Raw genomic sequence first — 20904 nt, forward strand, 5'->3', positions numbered from 1 at the left:
TACAGGATTTAGCTCTTTATTGAAATGATTCTTAAAACACTGAAAAATGGATGAAATACAGCTATTTCATTACTTACTATTAGTATAATTCCTTCAAGTTCGGCGGACCGGATTGAAAGGCTTAACGGGCCGCAGATGGCCCCCGGGTCGTAGTTTGCCCATGCCTGCTTCAGATTCTCGAGTATCGTTCTAAAACGCATGTCGGTGTTCTGTGCTTCCGACTGCATTCGCACATCACCGCCCCCTCGCGGTTCGAAGGCTTAAACGCAGTTTGAACATGCGCCACCGATTGGCTGCCCATCAACGGTGTGTAAAAATACAAAGCCGACAATTGGGTGGGCATTATCACATGGCTCTTCGCTATGGACGCGGGGTTAAGGGCAGCTAGGCTAACAGCATATGTAGTAGTTATCTACGGACACTTGAACGGACGGATAAAACTATTTTAAACAGCTGTCATGTATGCGACATGTATGTGATCAGCTGCACTGGGTAAATCATAACCAGTGGTGCGTTGTGTTAGTCGACATGCAGCTTGCACCAACTCGTGTTTTTAGCGTGGTGGGAGGTGCGGCGTTGTTGTCGATGAGATCGATAGGAAGGAGTTGCAGAGACGTGCAACAGCACCGCTCTGCGAACCAAATTGTGTTTTTGCTTTGTAGAACAGACAGCGACCGAGACATTTAGCAGCGCTGTTTCGATTTCCGGCGCCACACTCACCCCCTCGCCCCCGGAAACACTCATTCACTGGACTGGACACAAAGTCCAGCACTTTTGCAGCAACACGACGGAAGCAGAGATACGCGTTGAGGTGTTTGAAAAAGAAACTTAAAAAGAAACACAGCAAGTAAGGTAAGACAAGAACAATTTAATTTCTTCGGTGTTTTTTTTCTTCTTTTCTTTGTCCCAGGGACATGTTTTGCGCCTCTTCCTCTGTTCCTTCTGTAAATGTTTGCCTACCCAGCTACATAGAACCAACACACACAGGTACACTGCCCACACTGCTCTCCACTTTGATGGAAACCAGCACATCCACATGGAGCACACCTGGAGTTACCAGATTACACTGATTCTGTGAATGTCATTTTCGAAAGAAGCAACGTTTGCATGCCTGAATGTGCTAATGCTTTACTCACTGGTACTTTAATTTTCATCCTGACATCCAAAACCTATCGTTGTCTAATGTAAGCCTGAAAAAAATATCACGCGCATTTCTGTCCAGCTCCTTATATGGCATAACTGCCAACTTCAAAATAGTTAAACATGATAAAAAAAAAAAAAAAAAAGATGATGATGATGAAGTTGGTTGCAAGGTCGTGGAATATGACATAGTTGAGTTTGTTTGTTGTATCTTTTAATTGTGTTTTTATTATTTGTCCGAAACTTTGCTTTTTGTTGTTAGCAGAAAATGAAAAGAAAGAAGGCAGAAGAGTAATTATTGGTATGTATGCCTTTTTTTTTTTTTAAATTTGGATGTTTTGTCTGTAGCGATATAGTCTGCTAATAAAATACTAGTGCGTAAAAGTGAAGTCAAGTACTTAAAAAATGTAATTGTTGACATCCGAGTGAAGACAATCAATTTAGGATTAAATAAGTACGTTTCAACTGTCTCTTTCTGGAGAACGTTGGCCAAGACGAGTCTTCATCAGAACCCACTCCTGATTTGGACAGCGACTACAACCCGTCGGATGCCTCTGAAGATGATCATAAAATGTCAACATTCAAAACAAGCGTTCGCCTCCAAGAACGCCACACGTCTTACCTCCCCAGCAACAGCAGTACCAAATGCCCCATCCTTAGCCATGCCATGACTAAGGATGGGGACGAGTCTCAAGATCACGGATCACATGTTACAGTAAAAAGCTGCGTCAAGGGAGCCAAACGAAAATGGGACAAGAGACATTACTGCGTGTACTGCAAAAAACCACAAAGTAAAATGTCAAAACACTTAATACGGCACCACAGAACTGAAAAAGAAGTGGCCCAGATAGCGAGTCTTCCTCCTAAATCAAGGACGCGCATCCAAATATTGGAGAAACTGCGAAAGAAGGGTGATTATTGCCACAACATCAATGTGCTGCAGGAAGGAAAAGGAGAGATCGTCACATTCAGACAGCCATCAGAAAATGCGAATGCAGAAGATTTCTTACCATGCAATGTCTGTTTTGGGTTTTTCTCAAAATCTTTGTTGTGGAGACACGAGACTGTGTGTCGTGAAACCCTGGACGAACCAACTCAGCACAAGAAACGAAGAAGAGTGCAAACCGCTGCCTCGGCTCTTCTTCCATACAAACGACAGGCATCACAGAGGTGCTCTGAAGTTGTACACAGGATGAACATTGATGATGTGTCACTCCAAGTAAAAAATGACCCCCTCATTTGTAAATTTGGAGATAGACTCCTGGAAAAACACAGCAGTGATCCATCAAAAGATGGATATGTGAGCCAGAAGATGAGGCAGTTGGGGAGATTCCTCCTCGCAGCAAAGTCTTTGGACCCACAAGTTCTAACACTGCAGGATATTTTGGCTCCACCTAAGTTTTCTTTAGCAGTGAAAGCAGCAAAAAAAGCATGTGGTCTCTCAAAATCTGAACACCGGCATGGCTCACCATCCCTCGCCTTTAAATTGGGGCTCTCACTAAAGGCAGCATGTGACATTGTCATTGCACAGTATGTTCAGGCTGGAGATGAAACGGCAGCTGGCAGAGCTCGGAGCTTCTTGGACTTGTTGGATGCAGAATGGGACCTCGACGTGTCACTTTGTGCAAATTTTGAAGAGGACAAATGGAATGAAAAAGACATGATCTCACTCACAGAGGATGTCATGAAGCTACATAAAATGCTAAACTCCGAGGGGGAGAAGGCAAAACAGCAGCTGTTGGAAGGACCTAATCCTGAAGCCTACAAGACTCTCAGTGAAAGCCTTCTTTCACAAATCAAACTTTTCAACAGAAGACGGCAAGGTGACGTTGCAACAATGCCTGTGCAGACCTACGTACGCAGAACCAATGAGGTACCAAATGAGGACGTCATGCAGTGCCTGTCACCACTTGAAAATAATTTGAGTGAGGAGTTCACCAGGTTCGTGATCGGAGGAAAAGGAGGTCAAAAAGTCCTTGTGCTTCTTACGAAGGAGATGATGAAATCGCTTGATTTTCTTGTGGATAAAAGGAGTGTGGAGAATTTCATTTTGGACAGCAACAGATATGTATTTGCAAGACAGAACTCAGACTCTCATCTTCGAGGTCTCAGCTGTTTAAGAAAGCATGCAGTTGCATGTGAAGCGAAGAGACCTGAGACTCTCACATTGACCCGGCTGAGGAAACATGTAGCTACACTCAGCCAATTACTGAACTTGAAAGACGATGAACTGGATCAGCTTGCTAAATGCGTGGGATGCGACATCACGGAGCATGGTAAACATTCCGGCTTGACAGAAAACACACTCATGCTCGCAAAAATGAGCAAGTCGCTCATGGCAATGGAACCTGCACCTCAGACCTGCTACGGAAAATCCCTGGATGAGATTGATTTAGGCTTAGAAGGTGAGTCTGACAGAGACTTTATAATGATGTCACTGTCAAACAGATTTATTTTACTTGAAATGTGAAAATGTTTGACAGAGTTGGTGTTTGCTGTCAACAATTGCTCTGTCTACACATGTGAAGGCTGAACGTGAGGCCCAGAGAGGTCAAAGCAAAATGCTTGTCATGTCATGACACAGATGTTATGAATTGATTGGTTTTCTTAATTAACGGTTTGTTCATCTTTTAGATTATACATATAGGTAATTGCTAGTTAGGTTTGCAAAACATGCCAGGTCTTGATATTGGGTGATATAACTTTATTGGTGTCCGTAATGCTTACATACATGTTCTTTTCTTAAAGAGGAAGAATACATATTGACTGAGACATCTGCACCAAGCCCATCAGGTAAGGATATCATGAATGAGAAGACAGGTGAACTCTGTTTTGTTATTATTATTATTTGTTTTATTTTATTTTATTTTAATTATTATTATTATTGTCCTTTTGACTTTTCTTCCAAAGACCAGAAGGAAAAGAAAATATGTTGAGCCAGCCCAAAATTCAGATGGTATGGATTGTAATTAGCCTACAAAATAATGTAGTTCCAGTTAAAAAAAAAAAAGTTGGATTGTAAGTTCTTTTATACTTAACAAGATTTAGTTAATTTTGTTCACATCCTTCCATTTCTCATCTATCCACTTCCATCTATCTCTTCGTCCGCATGGTTCTCAGGGTTTGAAATGCATTATGTAGTTTAAGATGCATTTGATATGCACTGAAGATGCATTTTAAAAACAAATGATGTTTAAATGAAATACACAGAGGCTTTTTCTTGTCCAACACATTGCAGTGAAAAGTTTCCTGCTCTTGGTCAGGCATGAGGTAATATTGGATGCAAATTTATCAACAGACAAAAGTGAGCTTAAACGAAAGATATAAAATGGGAAGGAACTCCATTAAAACTGTGAAGTTCTAAGTTGGTTTTATGTGTTTGTGATGTATTTTATTTTTCTAGCTGTCATGGAGACTAAGAAATGGCACCTGACTGCTGAGCAAGATGCTCTGGAGCACATACTTCATTTTAAAGACAAATCTTTTTTGGAGGAAAGACCCATCAACGCAGTCGACGGTAAAATATGTTTTTTTTCTTCTTATTTTGTTGAATAGCTAGTAATTGCTATGTTCTCTCTTCATTTATACTTTTATACTCTTGAATGTTGTTGCTAAATAATATTATAATGTTAATTGTAATTGTGTAAATAACTTCTGAAAGAGAGTAACTAAACTCAAAGTAAAAAAACACAAACTATCTGCCCTCATCTTGCTTTTACAGGGAGCGGAGTATTCACCCAAAAAGCCATTAAACCCTCAGAATTTGTTGTTGAATATCGAGGAAATATCTTCATGTGCAAAGATGGAAGTCCCAGTTGCAAACAGGCCAATGCCCAAAACAGTCATTTGATGGAGTTTTCATGGGAAGGAGAACAGTGGTGGTAAGCTTGGATGCTTTCGAGTGATGTTTTATTTACATTCTCAAGTTTTAACACTTTTTTGTTTTTGTTTTGCGTGCAGTGTTGACGCTTCAAATGAAGATGAGGCTCTTGGGAGACTTGTGAATCATGACGACTTTAGCCCCAATTGTGAAATGAGACAAGTGGTTTGTGAGGGAAAACCTCACCTTTGCCTATTTGCAGTGAGGGAAATCTTTCCAGATGATGAAATCACCTACTGCCATGGTGACTCTACAAACAAACAATGCTCTCAAGTAAGTTTCCACACACCCTCATATTCACCTGCCAATTTACCGTAAGGTCTTGGTTCAAATTAATACTCTGAAACTGAAATGATTTTTACGCAGCATTTCATCGTATTTTTTGTTCTAAAGAAAGCTTTTCACAGGTATAGAGATCTATAGTTCCAGTCAGTACCTTCTTTTTTGAGCTGTACCAGTCAATAATCAATTCTTTAAATGTTTTTCTTTCTATTGTATTCCCATTTTAAGGCTCTAGAGACGGCTTCCAGCCTTAATAACAATGCGGAATCCAGCGAGAACGATGACGGCAGTGATGACAAGCGACCACGGAGCAAACGAGTTCGACAAAGTTTAAGGTCTGGTCTCAGGTCACGAAAGGTCAACAGCAATCCATTCAACAAGAGGGACGATGATGGCGGTTCCAGCTCTGATGGGCTGGAGTTGGATGAGGATTATTCACACAGTGCGGCTCAAGGGAGCTCAAAAGGCTCTCGTCGCACGCCAACAAACTACTGCTACGTTTGCGGGGCAACATCGACCAAAATTGCTCGACATTTAAAAACGCACATTCAGGATGAGCCCGACATCGCAAAGGCGTTTTCATTTCGTAAACGCTCCCAGAACCGGAAGAAGTCGCTCAGCGCTCTGCGCAACCTTGGGAACTACAAACACAACCAAGAGGTGCTGCGGACCAACAGCGGGACGCTCAGAATGAGCCGACAGCCGCCACTGCTCGTTGGAAGTAAGGACATTGCGCACTGCCCGCACTGTAAAGGCACGTTCGTACGCTGCAATCTGTGGAGGCACATTCGCAGGTGTTCAGGAGAGGTGCCCACGCCTACTCGGAAGGCCCTGGTTGCCCCGATGTTTCCGTTTGCCGTGAAAGAGATGCTGTCCGTCATGAAGCAAGATAAGGTCACGTCTGTGGTTCAGAGCGATTTCCTTCTCGCTCATCTGGCTCTAAATCTGTGCAAAAAGTACAAAGACAGCCCGGACAAGCACGGCTACGTGAGGCAGACGCTGCGAGACTTGGGGAGACTTTTGATTGCGCTGCAGGAAAAGTCCATTCCCAGTTTCAAAAATGCAATCAAACCGAAAAACGTGTACAAAGTGATCGTGACTGTTAAGCACATGGCAGGTTTCAAAAAAGATCTGCAGAGGTTCAGCAAGCCGAGCCTCGCTTTGAGACTGAGACATTCGCTGAAAAGAATGGCCACCATCGCCCTGGTGGAGGCCAACGCCATGGAGACGGAAGGCATTGAGAAGTTCAATGAAATGTCCGCCGTGGAGTGGCGTAAACTCTCGGGCACGTTGCCCGGGCCGGAGGGGAAAGCGAGCAACCCGTCATCGACCGTCTTGTTCACACGCGACGCCCAACTTTTTTACAAATATCTGGAAGCGGCGTTCGTAGTGGCGGTCGAGGGCTTGAAGGCGGAAGGGAAGACGAAGGCCTACGTCACCCTGTGCAGGGTGACTGTGGCGCTGACGTCCATCCTTAACACGTGCGCGCCCCAAGTTTCGGAAATGACGCTGAATGCATTCCATGAGAGAGACAAATCTTCGCAGGTGTTGTCGAAGCACTTCATCCACGTGAACCTTCCCAGCGGGACGGCTCCCGGCATTACCGTTTTGCTGACGTCTGAGCTTGTTGATGCGATCACCCTCCTCGCAAGCAAGAGGGAAGCCTGCGGTGTGCACGAGTCCAACCCTTTCCTCTTCGCGAAGCCAAACTTGTCGCCCTCGAGCTTTTTCCGGGGTGTGAACAGCATCAAGGCTTTTTCAAACCTTTGCCAAGCGAAGAACCCAGAACAGTTTGTGTCAAAAAATCTCCAAAAGCACATTGCACGAGTCTTTCAGATACTCAACCTGGAGAACGACGAGCTCAGCCACCTCGCAAAGCTCCTGGGTCTCGAGATTCGCACCGACAAGGATTACTATCGGCTGCCAGAGGCCGCGGAGGAACTTGCCAAGATAGCGAAACTCCTCCTGGCAATGGAAAAGGGTTCCCTGGAAAAATTAAAAGGAAACTCTCTGGAAGATATTCACATTGAAGGTATGTGTGATGAACCTGGAACAGGCATGGGCAAACTATGGCTTGGGGGGCAGATGCAGCCCACTAAGCATTTTAATCTGGTCCGCTGAACTTGAAGAAATTATAATGATGGTAAGTAAGTAATAGAATAACCGTATTTCATCATTTGTTCAGTGTTTTAAGAGTCATTTCAATAAAGAGCTAAATACTGTGGGGTTTCAAAGACGGATATTTTGTTGTCACGCTTTTGTTCATTTTCAATTGACATTAAAGCACGTTTTCTACTTTATCCCGTGATATATTATTTTCTCCTATGAGGTGGTTCACCAAAACACTCCATCTATGTGCTTCTGGTCAGAGCCCTCTGTCAGATTTTAGAAGTTTGCCCTCCCCTGGCCTAGAATCTCATAGAAGTACAGAAAAAACCCAAACGGTAGATTTTGCTTTTTTTTTTTATTCAAGATGAATCTGAGGCAGATGGGGAGCGGGGCTGCACTGGCGATGATGGTAAAGACAAGACTAATTCAACACGGCAGCCGGGTATGTTATACATGCTGACCTTTGTCTTTTCTTTCTTTCTTTTTTTGGAAATGCCTCCATCAAGTGTCAATGGCAGCAGTATGTAGTAATCTTCTAATGAAAAAACAGCCTTTTGTTTGGTATTGAAATAGTTTAGGTTAGTTTGTTTGTGTTTGCAATGTTAAGTTCAGCGTCTTAATTGATTCGTGCTTAAACTTTATTTTGTGCTTTGTTGAACCCTAGAACTGCAACGGAATATTATTTGATTTTTGGGATGACGAGGATTTGTCTCTTTTGAGGTTTGTGGAGTTTCATGTGGGCTTTTTGTATGTTGCAGGTGATCAAACAAAGAAAATAACCCCTAAACAAGATGCCCTGGAACATATTTGTGCACACAGAGACAAACCTTTCCTGAAGGAAACATTTATCAACACCAGTAAAGGTTAATCTTGGTTTTTCTTTTCCAACAACAGTTGGTGAGGTAGCTTCATGGATATACAAATAGTCAAAGTGTTATTGTGTAGTTTTTCTACCTTAAAATTCTATTTTCAGAATCATCTTCATAATTATTATTACACTGTCAAACGTGAAGTGCAGTAGATGTGTGTGCAAGGTGTTGAATTCTTCCCAGGCAGCTCTTGATTGAATACTGACTGCTTCTGTTCTTGCTGTGTCAGGGCGAGGTGTGATCACCCAGGAAATAATTGAACCCTCAACTTTTGTTGTGGAGTTCCGGGGCAGGATCACCTCACACAGCGAAAAGAAAAATGGAAATGATCTCGACAAGTTTGTGTATCACTATTCTTGGAAAGGAACAAACTGGTGGTGAGTTGACTGAATGTGTGTTGGATTAAGCACTGTTTTTTCAGAAATTTTAAAAGTTTATAAAGGTTGTGCACTCTAATTGTTTGGATTTATGCTCACATTTCACTTTGGGTGTTTGCTCTTGCAGTGTTGACGCTTCAAACGAAGATGGAAGCCTCGGAAGGCTCGTGAACGATGAGCATGTGAATCCCAACTGCAAGATGAGGACAGTTGTTTGCGAGGGAAAACCTCACTTGTGTCTTTTCGCTGTGAAGAAAATCTGTCCAGGGGAGGAGATAACTTACAATTATGGGAAGCCGTCTTACCCCTGGCGCTCAGAGGTCAGTCTATGATTTCATATATGTTCCTTTTTTGGACAGAATTGTTTTTATATTTTGATGCACTGGAACTGATGATTGGTTGTACAATGACTTCAGCATCCAGCATTTACTGACAAGATCGTTGCCATTTTGCAAGCACAACAGAATTTTGAGGGGTCTCTCGGGTTACAGAGAGAGGAAAAAAATAGCAGTATATATTGAATTATTTCTTTTTGTAGGAATAAAAAGGAAAACTCGTCAACATGTCGAGAATTTTTCCATCACACATAAGTGAACTACAAAAAGAAAAGTGCCAGATTAGCAGATCATTGGCAAAAGGAGATATTACAAAAAGGTCATAAGAGGATCAGTAGTGACGTCATTGCATGCAACTGCAAAAACAAAATCTGTGCTATACTTGGGTATAATTGTAGGACGACCCAGGAGGACAGTCCTGTTCTGCAGAATCCTGCTGTGATGAGGAGGATGAACCTCCAGGCCAAACTCACAGTGGCGACGCCTCATGCAAACCGAAACAGGACGGGTTGGAGTCCTCAAATTCTGGGAAGCGAAAAAGATCTGCTGATGAATTACGGGGTCTGGAAAGTTTCGAAAATACCTGGGAGAGGGCGCCAAAAAATCCCAAATCCTACGTACTGTGTCTGTACTGCAAGTGCATGTACAAACGTCACTTCATGTCTCGACACATACGGGTCTGCCCGTCTAAGCCGTCCTCCGTATCCTTCACGGCTCGCACGAAAAGGGTCCTCGATCTGTGCGCCGCCGCCGAGGTCTTGGACCACAGAGAAATCTCCCTGAGCCTGGAGGAGTTGATCAAAACCATGAAGGACGACGAGATCACCGCTGCCATTCAGGCGGAACCCGTGATCCTGCAGGTGGCGTGTCACAACGGGAGTGAAATAACCAACCACTCGCAGATCATGAGGAAGCTGAGGATAATGGGAAAATTCCTCCTGCTGTTGAAAAAGAGTTCCGTGCACAGCTTGGACGACGCCACCAGGCCGCAGAACTTTGTCAAATTTGCCAAGACCATCAGGCGGTTTGTGGGCTTCGACCCGAGGACCAAGTCCTGCAAAGAGAGCACGTGGAGGCATCTGTCGGAGTGGCTCAAGAAATGTGTGGACGTCATGCTGGCCCGCGCTCTGATGGAGGACACCGACAAGTCCAAGTTGTGGGAGCTAGAGACGTTTGCCAAGCTGTGCTGGGAAGAGTTAATCTACATCAGCCCCGAGGCCTTGACGCCCATGGCCACCGTCCTGTTTGTGCGTGACGTGCAGCTGCTACATCGCTTCATGGAGGAGACGGCGTCCTCGGCGCTGCAGAGCCTGCGAATGTGTGCCTGCGCTCCAGTCTACACCGCCCTGCTCAGGGTGACCATGGCCCAAGTGTCGGTCCTCAACGACCGTCCGAGCAATTTCTCCAGAATCACCCTGGAGTCGTTCAAGCAGCGGGGGCAGACGAAGGCCGAGGGCCGGGGAGAGGAGCGGCGGCCCCCCGTCCTGCCCAGACCCTTGGTGACGGTCCACGTGCACACCAGCACTGGCAAAGCGCTTGCCATGGTGGTGACCCCCGACCTGCTGACCACGCTGGAGCTGCTGGTGAGCCAGAGGGAAGTGTGCGGCGTGTGCCAAGGGGACCCCCACTTGTTTGCCATCCCCAATCACAAGCCCCGCTTCCTCAAGGCACACCTCAACCTCTGCCTGCTCATCAGGCGCTCCGACGCCGTGCACAAGAAGAACCTGAGGAGTCACGGCTTCCACACGCAGGTGGTGCGCATCATCCGCATCCTCAGCCTGACCGCCGAGGGCCTCGAGGAGCTCGCCCAGCAGCTGGGCCGCGACATCCCCAGGGACCCCGCCCACTACCGAGCACCGCAGGCGGCCATCGACGTGGCCAAGATCTCGGAGCTGCTGAAGGACGGCGCCCTAGAGAGATTTGAAGGGAAATCTCTGGAGGAAATTGAAATTGCAGGTAAGGTGTCGCGGGTTCACTTGAATAAATGAAAGTGATGGGTGGGTTTTAGTCGCACATAAAAATCTCTTTTGCACTCAGTGATTACTGTGACAGATGTACCATATAACCCATTATAACATAGGTCAATATTAATCCTGTGATGTTTTGATGATTTTTGATTTTCAAAATGTTTTCCCCTTTATCCCAAGATGAAGTGGAGCAGGACAGACCACGAAGTAGCGACACTGAGGACGATGGAGACAGTTCAGAAGGTTATTTTCCTACACATTGACATCGGTCTAATATTGTACATTAATACAATAAAAGTATTTGCTTGACATTGTGAAAATCGTATGTTGGCACTAAATATATATGTGTATATATAAGGTTCTTAATTTTTTGATTAATTAGACAAGAGGCATGTTTGTTCTCTTTACTTTAAAATGAACATGAGAGAAGCATGATTAAATCTATGATTAAAATTGTAAAGCCTGTTGTATCTACACCTCCGTCTTTCAGATACGCCCAGGAAAAGATTCCCCCCGAGGAAGAGGGGCAGGAAGCCAAGGAAGAAGATGGAGGAGGAGGAGGAGAGCTCAGCGGAGGCCTCCCAGCAGAATGACGAGGCGATCGTGGACAAACCCGACGAGTTTGAGAAAATGCCTGAGAGCTGCGACATCGGCACGCCCGACAAGGCGCCCTGTGACGATGACATTACCAAGATGTCCTTCAGCGACGACGACATGGACATGAATGTGGACTTTGACCTCGGCGTGGAGACGGGAGACAACGACGACTATGACTATGCCGATGATGCCGGAGGGGAGCATGATGATGATGATGAAGATGATAGGGGTGCTCCTGTAGGCAGGATGGACTCGGACACTGCAAGGTGTTCTGAGACAAAGGATCAAAGAAACCAAACGGATTTGGACCTGAGTGGAGGTATCACAGTTAGAAATGCAGGTGAAGTTGTTGAAATCATTTATGGAGAAACGTTAAGATCTAATTTCATTGTTTGGACCTCATTCTTTGACCTTCGATTGTCAACAGGTGTTGGGAGCCATTTAGCAGCGGCCTTGGTGGGAATGAAACAAGCAAGGATCCTGTTAACTAAACTGGACATAGTCAGTATTTCATTTTTTCAGCTGATCACTTGACACCCCTAAGATTCATAAAGACCATTCATTCATTCATTCATTCATTATATTAAGGATCCCCTATAGTTTTTTTAATCATGTGAAGACTGTTCTTCCTGGGGTATATGCAAAAGACATAAAAAAAAAATATATATATATGTATGTATGTATGTATATATGTATATGTATATATATATATATATACATATATACATATACATATATATATACATATACATATATGTATATATATATATATATATATATATATATATATATATACATATATACATATACATATATACATATATATTTTATGATGTTTATATATAGATGTATATGTATATATGGCCGCACACGTGTATGCGTGATCATTTACTTCCTACTGAATGAAATCCTTTTCCATGTCTTAGGCCAGTTTCGCCACTCCAGTGTCCAAGTCGGTGCCGCCGCCGGCATGCAGCCCCGTCAGTTCACCGGTCAACAGTCAGCCTCAGTGTGACGACGACGGCAACAGCGAGCAGCCTCCAACCCCGACGGCTCCCACGCCTGGCAACAAAGAAGCGGGAACACCTCCTGCAGCTCAGGCGGCGCAGGTCGCCTGCTTCTCCTGCAAGAAGATCATGATGAACGGCCAGGCAGCCTTCCAGAAAAAGGGAACTGCCGATGTCTTCTGTTCCAAAACCTGCCTCTTCCACAAGTTTCCCAGCAACAGGACGACCACCAAGACCTGTCACCGCTGCCAACAGTGAGTCGGTCATCAGAGGAACCTCTGGTTTCTACACCACCACCTCGTCATGTCACTGCGAGCCATGACCTCAAAAACATAAACACTCCAAGTGTGGATGTCTGCTCTTCCTCCTTTTTCACAGGGCGATTACAGAACCTCAGGATCTCATCATGGCTGCTGTGGACGTTAAAGGGACGATGAAGGACTTCTGCAGCATCCCCTGTCTGTCTTCCTTCAAATCCAAAGCTGTGTTGACCCAAACGACACAGTCTGCCTGCAGCGCATCCAAAAAACCCTGCAATGGCAATGTAAGAAAGCTATGCCAACCCTCCCGCCCTCCATGCAATCATTCATTTATTAATCTCTTTTTTTTGGGTCCTTTTTGTCATTCTCTTTGCTCTGTTTTCTGTAGTTTGTGTGTACGTTGAAAGTAAATGGATCCTCAGTGTGCCAAGGGAATCCAAACATTGTTATGAAAAATTGCTTCAACTGTTTACGGTGAGTCTTTTTTTTCCAGCCTTAACCCCTTTTAATCAGATGTTTCAATATTTTTATACTGAGATGTACAGTGTGACAAGCTACAAGGCATGTATGAAAAACATATACAGTATGCGAGTGGGCGTCTACAGCTGTTCCACTTGAAAAGTAAAACAAAGGTTGAAAAAAAATGAGGATTGAAATGTGTCAGAAGTGTGTATGATTGTTTTTGGTCCAGTGAGACTACCGTATTTTCCGCACTATAAGGCGCACCTAAGAGCCTTCAATTTTTTCAAAAGCTGACCATGCGCCTTATAATCCGGTGCGCCTTATATATGGATCAATATTGAGCCGCAACAGGTCTCGCAACTACGGTAAGCAGCCGCCGACTCCATTTTCCCCCGTAGAAGGAGTAGTGCGCGGTGCATGCTGGGATATATAAAACGGCGTTTAATTTCCATTTGTGTGTTTGTGTAAAGACCCTGAAATGGCTCCTATTAAGAGACACGCTTACAACGCAGAGTTTAAACTCAAGGCGATCAGTCACGCAGTAGAACACGGGAATAGAGCAGCAGCGAGAGAGAGTTTAACATTAACGAACCAATGGTGCGGAAGTGGAGGAAGCAAGAGGATGAGCTGCGCCAAGTAAAGAAGACTAAACAGAGTTTCCGCGGGAACAAAGCGAGATGGCTACAGTTAGAGGACAAACTTGAACAGTGGGTTGTTGAACAGAGAGCAGCAAGTAGAAGTGTCAGTACAATCACTATTCGAATGAAGGCAACAGCGCTAGCACGCGAACTTCACATCAATGAATTTAGAGGCGGTCCTTCTTGGTGCTTTCGGTTTATGAAAAGACGTAATCTCTCCATCCGCACACAAACTACTATTTCACAGCAACTGCCAGCTGACTACCAAGAAAAAGAAAAAGATAAACTGTGTCACGAAAATACTTTACCTCGGAGAAAATAATAAAACAGTTGTTTATTCATTTTGGGAGTGAATGGAGTTGTCAGAAAGCTGATTTGTAATCTATTAATAAAGTTTGACTGACCTATCTGACTGTTTTGTTGACATTCCCTTTAGCGCAGCACCATCTAATGGATGCATAACGTAACCCCAGCCTCTACTGTAGCGCCTTATAATGCGGTGCGCCTGATATATGGAAAAAGTTTTAAAATATGTCATTCATTGAAGGTGCGCCTTATAATGCGGTGCGCCTTATAGTGCGGAAAATACGGTATTTGTGTTTATCTGCATTGTGAACTGTGTCATAATAAATTGTCATCATCTCATTTTTTCAGAGCTATAACGCAACGCCGCAACATGATCCTCATTCCGGTGGATCACTTTGGAACAAAGAAGGAATTGTGCAGCAGTGCCTGTCTGAATTCTCTGAAATCCAGAATGCCACAGTTGGCGTGCAAGATGTGCTGCATCCGTGGAAACGTGAGGGCGTGAAAAAAAAAATATTTTTTTGACTCTTTCACATCGAGGCTTTAAAATTGCTTCAGTTGAGTCTGGACTCTGAAGTAATGAGCGCGCTGTGTCTTCCTCCTCTGTCCTCCAGTTTCCCTTCAGGAAGACTCTGGATGGCCTGGAGCTGATTTTTTGCAGCGAGGTCTGCTTCATCAAGTATCACAAAACCAACAAAATACCCGTCTTCATTTGCGACGTCTGCACTTCCGTGTGCCCCAAGAAACACCTTGTGCTAAAGATGCAGCAGCTCAGTAAAATTGTGTGTGGTGAAGATTGCCTGCACAAGTTCAAAGAGGTGATGAAAGTTTGCTTTGCAATGACAGACTAAAATCTACTTCTAGAAGTCCTTGGTTTCTTTCATTAATTTAAGCATGTCTTTTTTTTTATTGTTTTTTTTTTTTGTAGGAAGTGGAGGCCCCACAGCAGTGTCAAAGGTGCCAGATGTTCCATCAGATGTCAGACATGGTGGAAATTGAAAATGATGAAGGCTGCTTGGATTTCTTCTGTAGCAACAGATGTATGATGGTGCATAAGAGTCTAAAGTTTTCAGGTATTGTTTATTTGTTTGTTTTTTCCCCCTCCCTTTTCTCCCCCATTAGAGCTATTGTTGTGATATCATTTTAAGTAATTCAAGTTGTCCCAGATGCCTTTGTCGTCCACCTCCACACACTATTTGGCCTCCACTGTCTTCAATTTTACCTCTCTGTAAACCAGCGTTTCTCAACTGGTGGGTTGTGACCAAAACAGTGGGTCGTGGAGCTGTTTTTACCCCCCCCCCTTTATTATTTTTTTAAAGGGAGATTTTAAAACGGTTATAGAGAAAGGGGGCATTTATTTTGCAGGACACACAATTCAATTCAGTCATTTTAAATGTATTTACTGGACATGATAGAAAGTTGTTATTTCTTATATTAGAAAGTTTTATTTTTGTGCGAATAGATTTGAGTGCTGTGGAAACTTTTCAACTTCACCATGAGGAAAGAGATGTGGGTCCTGAGACTACACCAGTTACGAACCACTGCTTTAAACCATCATCTGTCTTATTTTGCTGTTGTCACAGAAAAGCAAGGTCAAAATCTAGAAGACGCTGCGGGTGTAGATATGAAACTGACACTGCGGGAACTGAACTGCGTGAGTCAGAGCTAAATGATTCATTTCCCTCAGCACAGTATTGTTGTTTTTTATTCTCCAAACTGGTCAAAACCAGTCCTCCGCAGGGAGCTAAATGTCACGACTAATAACAGCCACTTGCTTTCTCACTTGTGCAGATCAAAGAAGAACCTGTCGATGAGGAACTTGACCACAATGCCACGCTTGCGTCGGCCACTGAGTGCGTCAAAACTGAGGCAAAAGTGCACAAGGTGGGAACCGAGGAGAAAAATAACTGGGCCGTCAGTCTTTTTCAACCTTTATTGAGCTGCGGCAAATTTATTACAGTGAAAAAATCCAATGGCACAAAACAAAAACAAAACAAAAATATTATAAATGATGCTTCTTTTTTTTTTTTTTTATTGCCTAATAATGCCTAGTCTCTCAATTTATTCACATTCACTCATTGTGAAAACTGGGCCTGTTTAGATGCACATAAAGCTGATATTCTGGTAGCAATTGAGGGATGACAACAGACTCGCATCCCTTTTAAAGCACAGTCACAACCATGAAATTTCTTTTTTTTTAGACAATTTTTTCACGGCACAACTTAGATTTTCTGACTGTACACTAGTGTGCCGTTGAAAAACACTGCTGTAAAGAACCCGACTATAAACAAGCATTTTTCAGTTGGAGGAACCAGAGGCGACGAACGGCGTCGCACCATCGTCGCCCCCATCGGAATCCACATCGGCGTCGGATTCTGACGCGTCTCGCTCCAACTGCAAAATGCAGCAAACGGTGCCAGCGGCTCCCATGACGAGATGCAGCATGTGCTCTAAAAACTGCACTGTAAGAACAAAGGAAAAGAAAGGAAAATACATTGTTTTTCTTCTCTTTGCAAAATCTAAGAACCTCCATCTGTCCTTCCCCCCCCAAAAAAAATTCTGCAGAGCAAACACGAGATCATCCAAAAGGGTGTTGTGTACCTGTTCTGCAGCCAGCCCTGCTTCCTCCGTTTCTGCAGCTTCAACAGCGTGCCCGTCTGCCAGAGCTGCTACGTGCACTGTGACGCGTCCATCATGCTCAGGCTGCAAGGCGGCACCAGGAGGCTGTGCAGCGCAGCGTGTCTGGCTCAATTTAAACAGGTGATGAAAAAAAAAAAAATTGGCAAATGTCAAACTCCTCGACAAATACATCCTCGCTAGTGATGTCTTTTATTTTGAAGGGTGTTAAACGGGTATACAACATTATGCCTGTGTTGTTTTGCAGGAAAACAAAACCCTGCAGCCGTGTTCCGCGTGCACCAGCCAGTGTCTCATGTCAGACATGGTTGAAGATAAAAGTGGTGACGGCGCCCTGACCCTCTTCTGCTCCAGCAGATGTGTGATTGCGTCCAAGATCCAGAACGTTCAGACTACCGGTAGAGCTCAGCTCATCTTAACAGCGCATCTAGTTTTTCCCGCTAATGTCCCAGTTGGTTCATTTGGAATAAACGTTTTGATGATTGCTCTTCCCTTTGACCCACTTCCTTGATGAACACTCTTTGTCTCCAAAGATATTCCACTGAGGTGTGACCACTGTTGCAAGGCTGCGTTACCAGCCTGCCACCTGGCCATGGCAGACGCCTCCATCAGAAACTTCTGTTCCCTTTCATGTGCCATGACATTTAAGGTAACACAGCATGAGCACGCACAAGATTTCAGCAGTTTGAGTTATATGTGACCTAATTTATTCAATTATCCATTCGTTTCAACCAAAACGCATCTTGATTTTGTTCTTTTTCTTTTTCTTGCCTGTTGTTGCAGGAGAACCAGAATGATGCACCGGAGCCAAAGGCAACTTCCCAACAGACCCACTGTGAGTTCCTCCAGGACCCAGATGACTTTCCCTGTGCCTCCTGCTCCCGCGTTTTCACTGCAGCACCTCAGGTCATCCAGACGAAGGTGTGTCTTTCTGTTTTTGTTGTTCTTTTTTTTTTTAGCTGAGAGAAAAATCAACCTGTGACGCTTCAATTGTGAAGAACCCTTGAGCGAGAGGCACACAACTCCTGTGATTTTTCTTTTTAAGGAGCACTTTAAGTTCAGTAAAATGAAATGTTGCCATGTGCAAACCCGCTGATGTGATGATGTCAAGTGTCGCAAGTGATGTTTGTGTTTGTTGTTCTTCAGCTGCTTGTTTAGCAGCAGGTGCTCAAATTATTTTTCCCTCCTTCAGAACTGCCTGGAGGATTAGGGCCACAGAGAAAATAATTAAAATAGATTTTTTTTTCTTCCAAGTTTCCAATTCGAAAATAAAATTGAAATTTCGAGGTTTAAGTCAAACATTTTGCAATTAATGTTAATGTGAAGTAAGTCGATATTTTCGTTTTCGCCAGTTTCCTGATTACTGTGGGTGAACCTTGTAGGATACACGTTTTCAGTAGTTTACTTTTAACTGTGGGTAACTGGGTTAATCCACCATCCATTAATCTCAAAATTTCCACTTTATTAACAAAATTTCCACTATTATTTGCTTCGACTTTATTCATGAAATTTCGTCTTTTTTTTAACGTCGACTTTATTCACAAGATTTTGACTTCATTCACAAAGTTTCGGCTTTTTTACATCAACTTTTTTTTTTCAAGAAATTTGCCTTTATTGACGAAATTTCAACTTAAAACTTGAAATCAAAATTTAACTAAAAATCTCCTTCCTGTAATATTTTTTTCTCTTCTTGTGGCCCTAATCCTCTTTCGTACTTTTGTGTTGAAACGGCGACATCTAGTGACAAACTGCTAGAACATACAGCCAAGTTAAAAGATGTGTGTGTGTGTGTGTGTGTGTGTGTGTGTGTGTGTGTGTGTGTGTGTGTGTGTGTGTGTGTGTGTGTGTGTGTGTGTGTGTGTGTGTTGCACACAGGGCAAGACGCACTTTGTTTGCAGTCCACTGTGCGTTCAAGCCTTTAAGGAGGCCAACAGCATCACAGCCCGGTGTGAGTATTGCAAAAACGAACAGATCGCCAAAGAAACCAAGTGGGTCGACAACAAAGAGCGGCACTTCTGCAGCGAAGGTGAGACGGAGGCAAAAAGACAAAATGAAGGAAAAGGCGTTTGATGAAAAATGTTCACCTCTCCTGTCTCCCTCTCTCCTCCCAGGGTGCGGTTTCCTCTTCAGGGCGAAGCTGCAGGAGTTGTGGGGAGAACACTGCAGCTCCTGTGCTTGCTGCCTGTCCACCACAAAGACCGTGGTGTCCGACTTCTACCGGGACAAAGTGGAGCACTTTTGTTCCCAAGAGTGCAACACCAAGTACAATAAGCTCCTCTGCCACGTGAGTTCAGGTTTTCTCCTGTGAAAGAAGACCCGTGTTTTCATTTTTTGCTATACAGCTCTGCTTATGGTTTTTCATCGTATCAGACTGCTAAGAGGCAAGATACCTTGAGGTGGATGTAGATTGTGGTTGCAGATGTTTTGTTGAAAGTGCACATCCTTGAATAAAAGCATCTGTAAGAGCGTCTGCAGACCTCCTGGACAATGTTTCATGCGGTTTGCTCCCAAGTCAGTTGGATTTAGTGCAATGCTATTTCTCAAAAAAAAAATTTAAGCGTGTAATTATTACTGTGTTCTACAAGATTTTTTTTTTTTTTTGTTGTTGTTGAAGATTTTAACTAGAAAGTGAACCCTTAACCAGTTCAATTCCCTCAGCTTGCCAGTTGTGACACCTGTGGACATGAAGGGAAGCTGAGTCAGAGTCTTCCCATACCGGGCGACGTCAAACACTTCTGCGACTTGAAGTGTCTGCTGCATTTCTGCCACAGAAAGGTCTCGCCAAATGACACAGGTGTGTTTCATGGCACAAACTTTGAATTGAAAATGTTGAAATTTCCCTTGATGATTTTCTGTCTTTCTTTCTTTTTTCAATTTTTCTAGCACAATAAACACAATAATTTTAAACTTTTACTTACATGAGTGCATACTTTCACCTCGCTGCCAGGAGGAGGCACTCCTGGCAGCGGTTCTGTCACAGGTTCTGCTAAAACGTTGCCCTGAGAATATTTACACTAAAACCACGGGAGCTTTTCTAGTTCTGTGGTCGTCGCTGTGCGCTGTAGACACTCGGTGACATCAGTAAGCTGGCTTTCCTCTGTGCCTCGTGCCAACAGGTCCTCCAGCGGCAGACGCCACCGAGCCGTCCCCGGTCATCTCCAGCGTCATGTCCCTCGCTGAAGCTCTCGAGTCCAGACATCATGGCGCGTTGGCACAAACGCACAGTCTGCGCACTGAAGGTGAAAAACAGCTGCTGACTCAAAAACACAATTTATGACTTATAATATGCTGCAGATTTTTTTTTTTAAATCTTTTATTTTTGACATTTTTTTCATAGTGCCTCCTCCTGGCAGCGAGGTAATAGTATGCACTCATGTAAGTAAAAGTTTAAAACTATTGTGTTTATTGTGCTAGAAAAATTGTGCTCTAACAATAGAATCGAACAAATCATCACCTATTCATATTCAGACTTTTTTTTAAATCTATTTATTTTTTTAAAATAAAGGCAGAGGTTTGAAAAACACAGAATTTGGATTTAACCAGGATGAGGAGATGCCTTCCCATGCTGTCCTTCTGATCTTCTAAATACGTGTACGATGCTTCTCTGTTACCAGGCCAGCGTCCAAACGGCTCCCAAGGAGCTGAAGAACAAGTCGGTGCTCTGCACGCCGCTGGTGCACAACAAAGGAGTCTTGTGCAAAACGGAGATGTTGGACTCTGAGACTCAGACGGGTGAATCTCACTGCCACCTCACTCCCACACTTTGACGATGCACTGACGGAACAGAGCTGCAGATGTGCACGCGCACCTCATGGACTGTGTTTCTGTCCTCCTTTCATTTTATTCTTATTTTTTTAGATAAGATTCCAAACACAGCAGTGCCTGTGCCAGTTCCTGTCTATGTCCCAGTGCCCATGAGCATGTACAGCCAGTGCACGCCCAAGACTTTGGTTCTCCCTCTGCTGGTACGTTCTGACTTTGGTTCTGCCCGTTTTCATTTTTCGTAGCGTTTCACAAAAATGTGTTTTATCATAATTT

General features: G+C 43.8%; 1 protein-coding gene across 10 annotated transcripts in view; it reads left to right on the forward strand.

Annotated features, from left to right (window-relative positions):
- The first annotated feature begins 344 nt into the window (after positions 1-344).
- The window catches only part of LOC142890974 (uncharacterized), a 26989-nt gene continuing 6429 nt past the window's right edge, over positions 345-20904 (forward strand). For 2 of the 10 annotated variants that reach the window (XM_076030349.1, XM_076030350.1), the window contains exons 1-34: positions 1834-3545; positions 3889-3960; positions 4544-4657; positions 4862-5021; positions 5101-5293; positions 5531-7334; positions 7776-7853; positions 8170-8274; positions 8510-8657; positions 8785-8977; positions 9391-10948; positions 11140-11202; positions 11450-11896; positions 11984-12057; positions 12483-12817; positions 12942-13107; positions 13212-13297; positions 14578-14722; positions 14844-15047; positions 15158-15302; positions 15813-15883; positions 16021-16113; positions 16532-16693; positions 16795-16989; positions 17114-17264; positions 17400-17515; positions 17650-17787; positions 18742-18892; positions 18978-19150; positions 19525-19660; positions 19983-20105; positions 20204-20241; positions 20481-20598; positions 20725-20831. In XM_076030349.1, coding sequence (XP_075886464.1) covers positions 1937-3545; positions 3889-3960; positions 4544-4657; positions 4862-5021; positions 5101-5293; positions 5531-7334; positions 7776-7853; positions 8170-8274; positions 8510-8657; positions 8785-8977; positions 9391-10948; positions 11140-11202; positions 11450-11896; positions 11984-12057; positions 12483-12817; positions 12942-13107; positions 13212-13297; positions 14578-14722; positions 14844-15047; positions 15158-15302; positions 15813-15883; positions 16021-16113; positions 16532-16693; positions 16795-16989; positions 17114-17264; positions 17400-17515; positions 17650-17787; positions 18742-18892; positions 18978-19150; positions 19525-19660; positions 19983-20105; positions 20204-20241; positions 20481-20598; positions 20725-20831 — 9471 coding nt within the window. In that variant the 5' untranslated portion in view covers positions 1834-1936. Of the gene's footprint in view, positions 853-1402; positions 1442-1832; positions 3546-3888; positions 3961-4543; positions 4658-4861; positions 5022-5100; positions 5294-5530; positions 7335-7775; positions 7854-8169; positions 8275-8509; positions 8658-8784; positions 8978-9390; positions 10949-11139; positions 11203-11449; positions 11897-11983; positions 12058-12482; positions 12818-12941; positions 13108-13211; positions 13298-14577; positions 14723-14843; positions 15048-15157; positions 15303-15812; positions 15884-16020; positions 16114-16531; positions 16694-16794; positions 16990-17113; positions 17265-17399; positions 17516-17649; positions 17788-18741; positions 18893-18977; positions 19151-19524; positions 19661-19982; positions 20106-20203; positions 20242-20480; positions 20599-20724; positions 20832-20904 lie in introns of those variants that run through there. The other 8 variants (XM_076030356.1, XM_076030358.1, XM_076030355.1 and 5 more) reach the window with 8 other exon arrangements.

Source organism: Nelusetta ayraudi, unplaced genomic scaffold (genome assembly GCF_046127955.1).
Source record: "Nelusetta ayraudi isolate G7.1 ecotype Tasmania unplaced genomic scaffold, CSIRO-AGI_Nayr_v1 ptg000027l, whole genome shotgun sequence".
NCBI lineage: Eukaryota > Metazoa > Chordata > Actinopteri > Tetraodontiformes > Monacanthidae > Nelusetta > Nelusetta ayraudi.